The sequence below is a fragment of the Protomyctophum bolini genome (genome assembly GCF_963924005.1).
Source record: "Protomyctophum bolini genome assembly, chromosome: 17".
Lineage (NCBI taxonomy): Eukaryota > Metazoa > Chordata > Actinopteri > Myctophiformes > Myctophidae > Protomyctophum > Protomyctophum bolini.
Window position 1 is genome coordinate 21,012,156 of NC_137878.1, and position 12,802 is coordinate 21,024,957.

At 43.4% G+C, this 12,802-nt stretch overlaps 1 protein-coding gene across 1 annotated transcript in view; it reads left to right on the plus strand.

Moving 5' to 3' along the window:
- The window catches only part of adgrb2 (adhesion G protein-coupled receptor B2), a 311,424-nt gene that overhangs the window by 182,795 nt on the left and 115,827 nt on the right, over positions 1-12,802 (plus strand). Inside the window, exon 14 of the mRNA XM_080787040.1 lies at positions 8,606-8,693. Coding sequence (XP_080643166.1) covers positions 8,606-8,693 — 88 coding nt within the window. The remainder of the gene's footprint in view (positions 1-8,605; positions 8,694-12,802) is intronic.

A 12,802-nucleotide genomic window follows, 5' to 3' on the forward strand; every position in this document is an offset into this window, starting at 1 on the left:
CACCTTATATCACCTTACCTTAAGACAGGGAAGGTGGGGCTGTGTCAAGACATAACATCCTGTCATCTTTGCGAACGCAATGAGCACTTACTATGAGACCTTGCAGATCATGTCTGTCTGTCTGTCTGTGTGTGTGTCTGTGTGTCCCGCTTTTGTGCCCATATATGGAGCTGAGTGATTTGTTTGTGATTGATGCAACACACTCCATATTTGGACTTATAGCTGCTTTGGGGACTCCTTATATGGTTATTAAAAATAACTTAACTTAAAAAAAAAATAACTTAAAAATAAATAATAATAATTACCTTACCTTAAGACAGGGAAGGTGTCTGGCCCATGACAAGACATAACATCCTGTCATCTTATATCACCTTACCTTCAGACAGGGAAGGTGTCTGGCCCATGACAAGACATAACATCCTGTCATCTTATATCACCTTACCTTCAGACAGGGAAGGTGTCTGGCCCATGACAAGACATAACATCCTGTCATCTTATATCACCTTACCTTCAGACAGGGAAGGTGTCTGGCCCATGTCAAGACATAACATCCTGTCACCTTATATCACCTTACCTTCAGACAGGGAAGGTGGGGCTGTGTCAAGACATAACAACTTATCGCCCTCCGCAGGCGTAGCTGGGGATGGAGGGGGGCGGATGTAGTCGTACAAAAGATGTAAAAAGCCATATACATCACGCAGCTACAGTACTACTTTAAGAGCATAACATAAGCTCTCATAATCTTCAAATACTACAATTCACCTTGATGTTGGAGCTTAAATTAGCCTGTAAATATGAAAAGAATGAGGTTTTGTGACTGAGACTCATACGAGCATGCTGTAGGTCTATAGGCTACTCAGAAAATGGAGCCTTCTTCTTGATGTAAAAAAAAAGTTACGTTTTTAAAGGATAGATTCCTCTACGGGTACATGAAAAAACTTGTACAGGAAGTGAAGATTTTGCATATTGCATATTTTTAACTACCGGTACATCTACATTTATTGAGTTGTGCATAGGAGATGCAGCATACATAATATAGTTAACTTCAAGGAGATTTAGTGAAATGAACATCTTGTTTCCCATTGTCGATTTCTACGAGTTATGTAGGGAAAATCATAATGGAACTGCAACAATGGTTTTCCATTGTCACATCGGCCGGTCACTGAGAGATGCCATTGCCTATACCTCTCCACACACACAAGGCAGATTTGTGTCTCCCCTTCAGTAATGAACCTATTCACATGAGTTCTGGGATAGGAGTCCGGCTGGAGACTCCTGAAGACAAAGCATCTTTTGTTACATTTGATTAAGCTTGTTCTAAAACAACGACGAGAGCAGCTGTTCATGTTTTAAAGCTTCAGGCTGATTAAGGAAGGATTGTTGTCCATATATTGGGACTAAAATAAACAATAGTATCCCTCCCAGCCTGTACTACCAGCCTGTACCCAGTAATCCCGCCCAGTGGAATGCAAAAGTGTCATTCTTTCTCTTTTCTCATAATATGTTTTCGTAATTGCTTCATACAAATGGAAACATTGGTGGAACAAATCCACCATTGATATGTTGGTTTACGTATTAACTACAATTATACATTTTACAAAGGAACACAAAGGAAAAACTTTGAAACCTGATTTCACATAACTATGATTTTCAGGAAATTATACTTCAATAAGCATTATCTAAGCAAGTGATCTCATGTTGTAGCACACTCTACTTTCATATATATATATTTTTTTTTAAGTGAAACATTTTAGTGATACACTATTACTTCATTTGACCACAAATATGTTACATCATCATCAACTGGGCTCTTATTCAGAAATCTAGATTTTAGAACTGTTACAATGGTGGATGCTAAAAAGGAGAGGCTATAGTTGATTCAAAAGCAATATTTTGACAAAAGTGTATATACAGTATATGAGGCAAGATTTTGACGAAAGTGTATTTATGAGAAGATGTTGTGGGTGACCTACACATCTTCACTCTGTGGAAATGGCTTCCATTAAGCCACAATGGCTACGGTGCGTTAGCGGTCAGAGCTGGATGGCCTCTAAAGTTAGTCCTCATAATGGGGTGAAGAGAGCAGCTAAAAGAATACTCAAGCAGTGGACTGAATTGTCCCAAAATATCGAACGGCTGTTGGCAAAGTCAAGGAGACGGGTGGTTTGTTTGAAAATTCTTCACCACATTGTTAACTGGTGGTTGTTAAATTTTTGCATGCTTATTTTTAAGTGCTTTTATCCCCTGGTTTTAAAATCACAACATCGCAACGCTCCAGCAGTCAGTCTGCAGCCATGCAAGCTTACCAGAATTTATACAACAATAGCTCAAAGTCTATCGGAGAGCTTTCATGCACCTGCATGGAGCTATAATGAGAAGCCCTTGTGTAATTGTCTGAAATACACATCAAAGTCTGTGATTGCGGACATTGACATTGGGTCACTCGGTGTTCGGAATGAGAAGGTCAACTTTTTGGGGAAAAAAGACCCATCCCTTTATAGGCTAAACTGTTCTCATTCTTCTCCTCTCACATTGTCCTTGTTTTGTGGCTGAATGCCTTCTCTTTTAGAGTTCTTGTATTGGGATGTGAAGGAATTGTAAACTGCACTGTTAAGATGCCGTTATTGATCTAATAATGCCATTATGAGGTTTCTTATTGTGAAATTTTAAACTAAAGACAACAGCAAATTAATCTGAGTTGGAAGCAAACATTTAAATCAAGTGATCACTGGGGAATCATTACTGGAACAGAGTCAAAGTGGGACAGTCCACACAGACTGTTATGCCGTTAATTATCTCTACTTTTCCTTAATGTACATGTGCATAGTGTACAACAGTACATAGTTGTATGCAGACAGTTTCTAATAGACTTATTATACACTACTGTATATCAAATTTGTCATGTTCGCACTGGCAAAAATTATGGGTTTTTGCACCTATCCCAATTTGGCTGTTTGTCACCGCAGTGGCTTAGCTGGGGCTTCTCCGACACACAGGTGCATGGTACAAACACGTTTATTGAAGATTGAGAAAGATAGAGCAAATGGAAACATACCGTCACGACAGGGGCTCTGTCCAGAGTGTGCACGGGAGTGGCTGATTTATCATGTGTTCATCGATTAGATCGATACACAACAACCCGGGCAGTGACCACTAACGGGACACATTTAACCCGAAACCTGTCTCAAGCTTCGGAGAATCCCCCAAAGCGAAACGGAACGAAATATAATCATGTGGATCTCGGGATATAGGAGATATACGGTATAGGAACGGCATGGCTCCCAAGTGGATCTTGAGACTGCACCCGTATGATGTCCGTTGACTATGACATAGTGAATGAATTTGGGTCTGATTAGAGCCCCATTGACATCCATTATAAATCTAATTTGTGGGAAAATATGAATGGAGATGAGTGGACTCCACCCTCCACCTCTGTTTTGGTAGTCTCGTGTAGCCAGAAAACTATTCCACAATCTCCGAATGCTACAGTATATAGAGTCTGAAACTACAGCTCCCGGAATCCGAGTAAGGAAGCTGCCATTTCCGTTCACGAAAATACATTTTAAAATATCTTTAGATCTTAGTTTTTTATTTCCTTTTCTGCTAAGCAACAAGCTATACACCGTATATGCTTAGATGATTTCTATATATATTAGGATAAATATTCGTGTAAAGACAAAATGGAAGTGGCGAAGAGGCGCCCACTTCTGCTTTATATTTTATTTTATTCATGACAGCTCTTCCGTTGCTCCTGACTGTACAGTATGATGAAAGCATTTGTAAATTGCGAGAGGCAACAGTCTGTAACACGAGACTACTGTTATGGAGGCTGCGGCTGCCGGGCGTGTCGCTGGCATGTGGGCTGCTGCAGGATCTGATTGGATGGGCTGTGAGCACTGAGCAGAGATGGAACTCACTGTTACTCCCAGTAATAGAATAGTATCAATACCACAATGTAGAAATACTCTTACAAGTAAAAGTTCATTACTTGAGTAAAAGTACAAAAGTATTGGTATCAAAATGTACTTAATTAAAGCACCAAAAGTTGTATGTATGTATAACCTTTTTGTTTGTTTTTTTAATGTTTTGAAAAAAGTAGATCGGCAAATTTCAAAGGGCCGATATGTATATAGGGCTGAAGTGGGTAATGTAATCAAAATCTACAAAGTAACGACTACGTTTTCAAATAATTGTAGTGGATTAAAAATGACAATATTTGCCTCTGAGATTGTAGTATAGGAGTAAAACTACTGAAAATGGATTAACCGTTACGTTAAAACCACTGATCTGCTGGGACATGGTCGAGACTCCTTGGCGATGTCGCTTGACTACAGGCGGGATGGTTGGTCTGGTGGGCACTGGGCACCACTGTTGACTCAGCCATTTCTAGGGAAATGCTGGGATTCTGGGCATTGCCATGCCTGTGACCCAGCACTGTAGATTTTGATTATCATTAGGCTACAAAACATACATTAACCACTTCAGCCCTATATACATTTAGGCCATTTGAAAATAGCCGATCTACAAGCTCACAAGATATCTTTTTTAACTACATATTGATATCAATACTTTTGTACTTACAAAAAAAGTGGAAAAAGTGAAATTCTACTTGTAACAGAGTATTTCTACATTGCAGTATTATTGATACTTTTACTTAAGTAAGAAATACAAGTACTTTTTCCACCACTGCTGTTCAGGTGCCAGGGGTAGCAGTTGGCCTGCTGCTGCACACTTCAGTGGCCTTGGTGTGTGTGTGTGTGTGTGTCGCTGATTGATCCTGTTGTGCATTATCTTGGTTCACAAATGGAGCGTCACTGCATATGAACCGACAGGCGACCTCAAGTCACAGTGACGGACGGTGCAGTCAAATACTGAGTGTACATTTTGCCCTCGGCATTAAATAACTCTCCAAGTTATATTAAACCCTTTCAATTTTGTACGGCCATTTGCTCACTGCATTCAGCAGTTCCACAGCCTGCGCGCAAATGCAGTAAATCAGATTCTATTAATAAGCAAAGCATGCTGGCAGTGAAACCACATGAACCCCAGCATCCCCATTCTGGGCATGTCATAGAGGCAAACTTTCGCCCACAGGCGTCACGCTGCATCGCGTTGTGAGCTTTTTTCGATTGGCTATTTGCAGCTAAGAGATTTGGTGTCGAGGGAAAGAAAGAGGCGACCAAGTGTAGACCCTGGGGACCCACTGTCACCCCAGTCATTGAAGCATGTAGGATGGAAGTGGTTAAGATGCTGAGTAAGTAACTTCCCACACTCCCGTCCAAGTGAGGGTCACTCCGTTTAGAAGAAGACACTTAATAGTTCCACTAACACACCCTGTTCTTATTGGCAGTCTGGAGGTTATGGCCTTCAAGTTGATTGCCATCTCCTTGTTTGGCTCATTTAACATGTAATGAAAGCCTGCATGAGAAGGACAGCTTAGACGTAAGTAAACGTGCACATACATTCACGGGCATGGGCGCACGCACGCACGCGTGCACGTGTGTGTAGAGAGAGGCGATTGATGGCCTCATGATGTGCTTCACTGAGCAGAGCCAGAGATTGTTTCTCTATTGTCTCGGTGACAAACTCTCTCCTTTCCGTCTCCCTTATGCCCAATTTATGCTCCGTCGTACGTTGGTGTCCAGTGTCAGAAACAGCCAGTGCGTAAGAGTATAAATTGTAGGCATAGGCAATATACTCGCACATAAACTCAGTAGGTACATTCACCGGCAATGTTCCCTTTGCTTAACATTTGAGCTTTCATATGTTGAATGTCTCTTTTGACATTCACCTTTAATAATTATAGTAAAACAAGATGCAGCTACAGTTACAATTACAATTAGAAATCCCAATTGCAGCCACTATTTCTGTGCTCTTTATATGACTTTGCAGTCTGCACATAATCGTTTCTTAAACTCTTGTAAACTGTTCTTCGATGCGCTCAACAGGAAAAGAATGAAGCATGGAAACAATGGCTGCATTGAGAATTGTAACAGTACTAGAAGTTCGGGCCGCTTCACGACCCTCACCTCTAGCACCACACGTCGCAATTGGGAGGAAGGAAATTGCATGAGACGAAAATTGGGGAAAAAGGAATGTGGTTGAAGTGGGGAAAAGAGTGGTTTTGTTTGATGTTGCTGCGGTCGATTGGTGGGGTTTTCGTGGATGGATTAGTTGTCTTAGTCATGTTCTGTTTTTACGTTCCGGATACATGTAGCTTGGAAGTGAAGCTGTGGCATATTGCGTGGTTAATGTGGTCTGTGCAGTAGACAAAAAAATCGGGAGAGAGTTTATGTGGCTAAAGTGGCAGGTTAATGGATTACGGACGTGGATGTCAGCAGAGAGGGAATGATCTATGAAGACATGGTTAGTGGAAATGTGTGCGTTTTGTGCTGGCCGTGTCAAATGGCGTACCCTCCGAGTTGTGTGGCATCAGAGGCGTAATTTAGGCAAAGAAAATAAATATGGTAGAAATGTTTTGGAGCAATGTCAATATGACGGCGCAACGCAAAATATAGCAACTATTGTTGTGGCCAGTGAGTTTTGGCAGGAGTGTGGCTGATGTGCGTAAACATAGCAATGTAAAGTGGGGCCTGTATCCACATCCGGTGAGGTACCAAATGTAATTAAGGATATGGAATGCAGCTGTTAATCTCTAATTAAAGTGCTAATGCCTGGTTTCATACTTCCTCAGACTCTGCCTCTTTCTGACAAATGACAGATTTAAAGCTCATGACTTGACTGGTGATATTCGATTTAGCTGGCATCTGACCACCAATCATGTCAATGTTTTAACAAGTGTAGGCTGACCAAAACTCTGTTCGTAGAAAATTAAAGTTTTGTGATTGAGTGCTTTTGTGGTATTAATCAGGCCCACATAATGACTTTTTCGGTGGGTTGGTGGCGCGCGGGGGAGAGTGGGCCCTCCAGTCCTCTAACTGATTTACCATTCGCCCACAATACAGTGGCTTTCTCATTTGCGTGCCTCCAAAGATGGTGTTCAATTAGGATCCATCACACTCTGTGTTTATGCTGTTTGAAGTGTTTTTCATTTATTTATTTTTTGTGATTCCTTTTGGTCTCACTTTTTTTCTTTTCTTTTCATTTCATTTATTTTCTTTTCTCTTAGTTTCTCGCTATTAGATCTTAGTCACAGGGTGCAATGAGATTTGTGGATGAGTCACCCACTCTCCACACACCCCCTCCCTGCCTCCTCTCTTTTCCGCTCCTTTTCTCCCCCTCCCCCTCCATCTCCATCCCTCCGTCCCCTAGCTCACTCTTCAGTCTCCCCCTCCATCCCTCCGTCCCCTAGCTCACTCTTCCAGACTGAGTGACATTTTCAGGGGCATCACCTCTCACTGGGAAGCCCTGCTCTTTTAGTGGGTGTGAGAAAGAGGGGAGTGACAGCAGTGAAAAATGAGGTAGTCACAGAGGAGGGCTGTCTATGAGAGAGAAAGAGAGAGAGAGAGAACGGAACAGGATGGGAGAGATGAGAAGATGCTGAGGCCTGAATTTGGCGGGGGGGGGGGGGGGGGGCTGTCGGGGGCTGTCAAAAAGTAAACAATATGGAGAGAGAAGGAGGGAGGGTCTTGAGATTGCAGGCATTCAGGTCAAATACAAATAAACAATGAAATGAGAAGTGCCTGCAGTGTCAATGATACCATCCAGTTTCATTTTGTTTGTCGGTGTCTGTAATATCTCAGTTTCAAAAGTGGGACATGGTTTTCAGCAGTATCAGGCTGTGCAGCTAATTCCAGATGATATCAGGTCAGTCACACCAGTGCCGGTGTCCCATGGGGACACGGATCTGAAGCTGCTGGATGTGTGAAGGGAGAAAGACATGGTTTGTTACAAGACTTGGGAGAGGTTAGAAATTAGACCCATTTCATGTACCCGGTATATATGATACGAGAAATGTATTATTTCGTAAAATAGTGTATCTGTAACTTTCAAGAGTTTGGTGGTTTAGTTTGTTTATGTATTTATTTTTAATTTTTTAAGGCAAAGTTGACTTCTAGGGCTTGAGAGAGGAGACAAAGCGTCTATTGTGTAATTATTGTTTTGTTCACCATTGCGTCTGTTTCTTCTAAGCCCGAGCAAGTGCATGACACAGAAATAAATACCAATCAATCTTGATTGTTATTGTGAAACAGAACTTTATTATGGAGACAGGATATTTTGATTGCGTTCAACTCACTTGGCACTATATTATATTATATTATACTCACTTTGATCCTATATTAACTTCAGTCAAGCACATTAATTGCACTTTGCATTGATGGTAAATAAAAATTGTTTATTGTTTTGCTTCAACTTGTGATTGATTAATTTATCAAGCCAGGTTGAACACTGAAATATTTCAATTTTAGCAACACTGCTTTCATATATATTATTTAGAAGCCTCAACAGAGATGAATTCATTTATAAATTGTTGTATTAGTTTAAAAGTCAATTTGTGGATTCTGCCTTTCAAATCCACCCTTACTACCTTGTCTTTTCACTGCATAACATTACTTGAACTCTCAAGGTGCCCTTATTATCTGATGGAACTTGTCCAGGTTGGGCTGTTAGATCTGATGGGCTGTGTGTATCTTCTGTCTTTCAGAAACTGAAAATGAGTCCGAAGCTACAATTTACTATGTCATCGGAGCCATTCTTTACAGGACACTGGGAGTCATCTTGCCTGCGCCAGTGTGAGTACTTTCCTCATGACTGCATTTACTCACTTGTTGTTTTCACTCTGACCTTGAACAATACGAATCTCATCATTTTGTTCAGCTGCATGTCAGCCATTTTGTCAACATCAATTTCCTCCTTTATTTTGTCTCACATTTATTCTGTCTTTTTTCATTCTTTCCATTCTCGAGACTTTGTCCCGGTGCCATTTTCTCACTCCCATTATTGCCTCTGTGCCATTACAAGTCCTAATTCCCCCTTTGTCCTCATGCCTATCTTCCTCGACTTTCTTTCTCTTACTTATTTTCTCTCTCTGTCTCTGTCTCTCTCTCTCTCTCTCTCTCTCTCTCTCTCTCTCTCTCTCTCTCTCTCTCTCTGTCTCTCTCTCTCTCTCTCTCTCTCTCTCTCTCACCCTCATGCCCCGTATTTTGCTTTTCTTCTTGGTCTTGGTCTCGCCGTTCATATGTCTTGGTCTTGTCTCAGTCTCAGACCAATTGTCTCGGCTCTCTTCCCCCACCGAGACCACTCAAGTCACGAGACGAGTCACTACAATGCAAAGGAATAATGGACCATTCTATTGTTATAATTCAAAGTTCTCTAAATATGTTGAATGACAGTACGCCGAAAATAGAATATGTACAAGCCTCCAAGTGTCACGTCCACAGCGTGTTGAGCCTGCAGATCTCCTATTTTCTGTGCGCCACTCACCGTGGCCTCACCACCTTACAATTGCTCAACACTCCCTCCACATCCCCAACATAAATCTATAGTTTCATTCGTACCATACTCGGCCTAATGAGCCTATGCACAACTGATTGTTTTAATTCAAAGTGGTATATATTCTGTGAAATGTGCATTCCGTGTATCTACAAGCTCCAGGTGGTGCGTCCACAGCCTGTTGTGAGCTTGCAGATCTTCCATTTTCGGTGCGCCACTCACCAACCATGAATCTAAGCAGAGGAACGTTCTGATGTAACGGCAATATTGTTGTTTGTTCTTAGCCTTGACCCTGTAATCCAGGTCAATGGTGTTGCCACTGGCTGAGTATGTCTCTCTGTTCTGCTGGGTCCTCCCCTATATACAGTACTCAGCTGAGTGAAGTCCTGTTCTGGGTCCCCCCCTATATACAGTACTCAGCTGAGTGAAGTCCTGTTCTGCTGGGTCCTCCCCTATATACTCAGCTGAGTGAAGTCCTGTTCTGGGTCCTCCCCTATATACTCAGCTGAGTGAAGTCCTGTTCTGGGTCCTCCCCTATATACAGTACTCAGCTGAGTGAAGTCCTGTTCTGCTGGGTCCTCCCCTATATACCCAGCTGAGTGAAGTCCTGTTCTGCTGGGTCCCCCCCTATATACTCAGCTGAGTGAAGTCCTGTTCTGCTGGGTCCTCCCCTATATACTCAGCTGAGTGAAGTCCTGTTCTGTTCTGGGTCCTCTCCTATATACCCAGCTGAGTGAAGTCCTGTTCTGCTGGGTCCCCCCCTATATACTCAGCTGAGTGAAGTCCTGTTCTGGGTCCTCCTCTATATACCCAGCTGAGTGAAGTCCTGTTCTGCTGGCCCCCCCCCTATATACTCAGCTGAGTGAAGTCCTGTTCTGCTGGGTCCTCTCCTATATACTCAGCTGAGTGAAGTCCTGTTCTGGGTCCTCCCCTATATATTCAGCTGAGTGAAGTCCTGTTCTGTTGGGTCCTCCCCTATATATTCAGCTGAGTGAAGTCCTGTTCTGGGTCCTCCCCTATATACTCAGCTGAGTGAAGTCCTGTTCTGCTGGGTCCTCTCCTATATACTCAGCTGAGTGAAGTCCTGTTCTGGGTCCTCTCCTATATACTCAGCTGAGTGAAGTCCTGTTCTGCTGGGTCCTCTCCTATATACTCAGCTGACGAGTCACTACAATGCAAAGGAATAATGGACCATTCTATTGTTATAATTCAAAGTTCTCTAAATATGTTGAATGACAGTACGCCGAAAATAGAATATGTACAAGCCTCCAAGTGTCACGTCCACAGCGTGTTGAGCCTGCAGATCTCCTATTTTCTGTGCGCCACTCACCGTGGCCTCACCACCTTACAATTGCTCAACACTCCCTCCACATCCCCAACATAAATCTATAGTTTCATTCGTACCATACTCGGCCTAATGAGCCTATGCACAACTGATTGTTTTAATTCAAAGTGGTATATATTCTGTGAAATGTGCATTCCGTGTATCTACAAGCTCCAGGTGGTGCGTCCACAGCCTGTTGTGAGCTTGCAGATCTTCCATTTTCGGTGCGCCACTCACCAACCATGAATCTAAGCAGAGGAACGTTCTGATGTAACGGCAATATTGTTGTTTGTTCTTAGCCTTGACCCTGTAATCCAGGTCAATGGTGTTGCCACTGGCTGAGTATGTCTCTCTGTTCTGCTGGGTCCTCCCCTATATACAGTACTCAGCTGAGTGAAGTCCTGTTCTGGGTCCCCCCCTATATACAGTACTCAGCTGAGTGAAGTCCTGTTCTGCTGGGTCCTCCCCTATATACTCAGCTGAGTGAAGTCCTGTTCTGGGTCCTCCCCTATATACTCAGCTGAGTGAAGTCCTGTTCTGGGTCCTCCCCTATATACAGTACTCAGCTGAGTGAAGTCCTGTTCTGCTGGGTCCTCCCCTATATACCCAGCTGAGTGAAGTCCTGTTCTGCTGGGTCCCCCCCTATATACTCAGCTGAGTGAAGTCCTGTTCTGCTGGGTCCTCCCCTATATACTCAGCTGAGTGAAGTCCTGTTCTGTTCTGGGTCCTCTCCTATATACCCAGCTGAGTGAAGTCCTGTTCTGCTGGGTCCCCCCCTATATACTCAGCTGAGTGAAGTCCTGTTCTGGGTCCTCCTCTATATACCCAGCTGAGTGAAGTCCTGTTCTGCTGCCCCCCCCCCTATATACTCAGCTGAGTGAAGTCCTGTTCTGCTGGGTCCTCTCCTATATACTCAGCTGAGTGAAGTCCTGTTCTGGGTCCTCCCCTATATATTCAGCTGAGTGAAGTCCTGTTCTGTTGGGTCCTCCCCTATATATTCAGCTGAGTGAAGTCCTGTTCTGTTGGGTCCTCCCCTATATATTCAGCTGAGTGAAGTCCTGTTCTGGGTCCTCCCCTATATACTCAGCTGAGTGAAGTCCTGTTCTGGGTCCTCTCCTATATACTCAGCTGAGTGAAGTCCTGTTCTGCTGGGTCCTCTCCTATATACTCAGCTGAGTGAAGTCCTGTTCTGCTGGGTCCTCCCCTATATACTCAGCTGAGTGAAGTCCTGTTCTGGGTCCTCCCCTATATACTCAGCTGAGTGAAGTCCTGTTCTGGGTCCTCCCCTATATACTCAGCTGAGTGAAGTCCTGTTCTGCTGGGTCCTCCCCTATATACTCAGCTGAGTGAAGTCCTGTTCTGGGTCCTCTCCTATATACTCAGCTGAGTGAAGTCCTGTTCTGGGTCCTCTCCTATATACTCAGCTGAGTGAAGTCCTGTTCTGGGTCCTCCCCTTTATACTCAGCTGAGTGAAGTCCTGTTCTGGGTCCTCCCCTATATACTCAGCTGAGTGAAGTCCTGTTCTGGGTCCTCTCCTATATACTCAGCTGAGTGAAGTCCTGTTCTGCTGGGTCCTCCCCTATATACTCAGCTGAGTGAAGTCCTGTTCTGGGTCCTCCCCTATATACCCAGCTGAGTGAAGTCCTGTTCTGGGTCCTCCCCTATATACTCAGCTGAGTGAAGTCCTGTTCTGGGTCCTCCCCTATATACTCAGCTGAGTGAAGTCCTGTTCTGGGTCCTCTCCTATATACTCAGCTGAGTGAAGTCCTGTTCTGCTGGGTCCTCTCCTATATACTCAGCTGAGTGAAGTCCTGTTCTGCTGGGTCCCCCCCTATATACTCAGCTGAGTGAAGTCCGAAGCTCTCTGATTTATGGGCCGATTTTGGCTTTCCTTCTCTGTCCCATTACTCAAACATATATCTTTCCCCTTTCTTTTTTTGATATACTACACAACTACAGTATATCTATATAACAGGAATCTCCATCTGTATGTCTGTCCAATCCATGGCATTATCTCAAAAGCAGTTAAACCGCTCAACTGTACACTTTGGCGGGTGCAATGCTGCAACTAAGGACTCAAGGCAT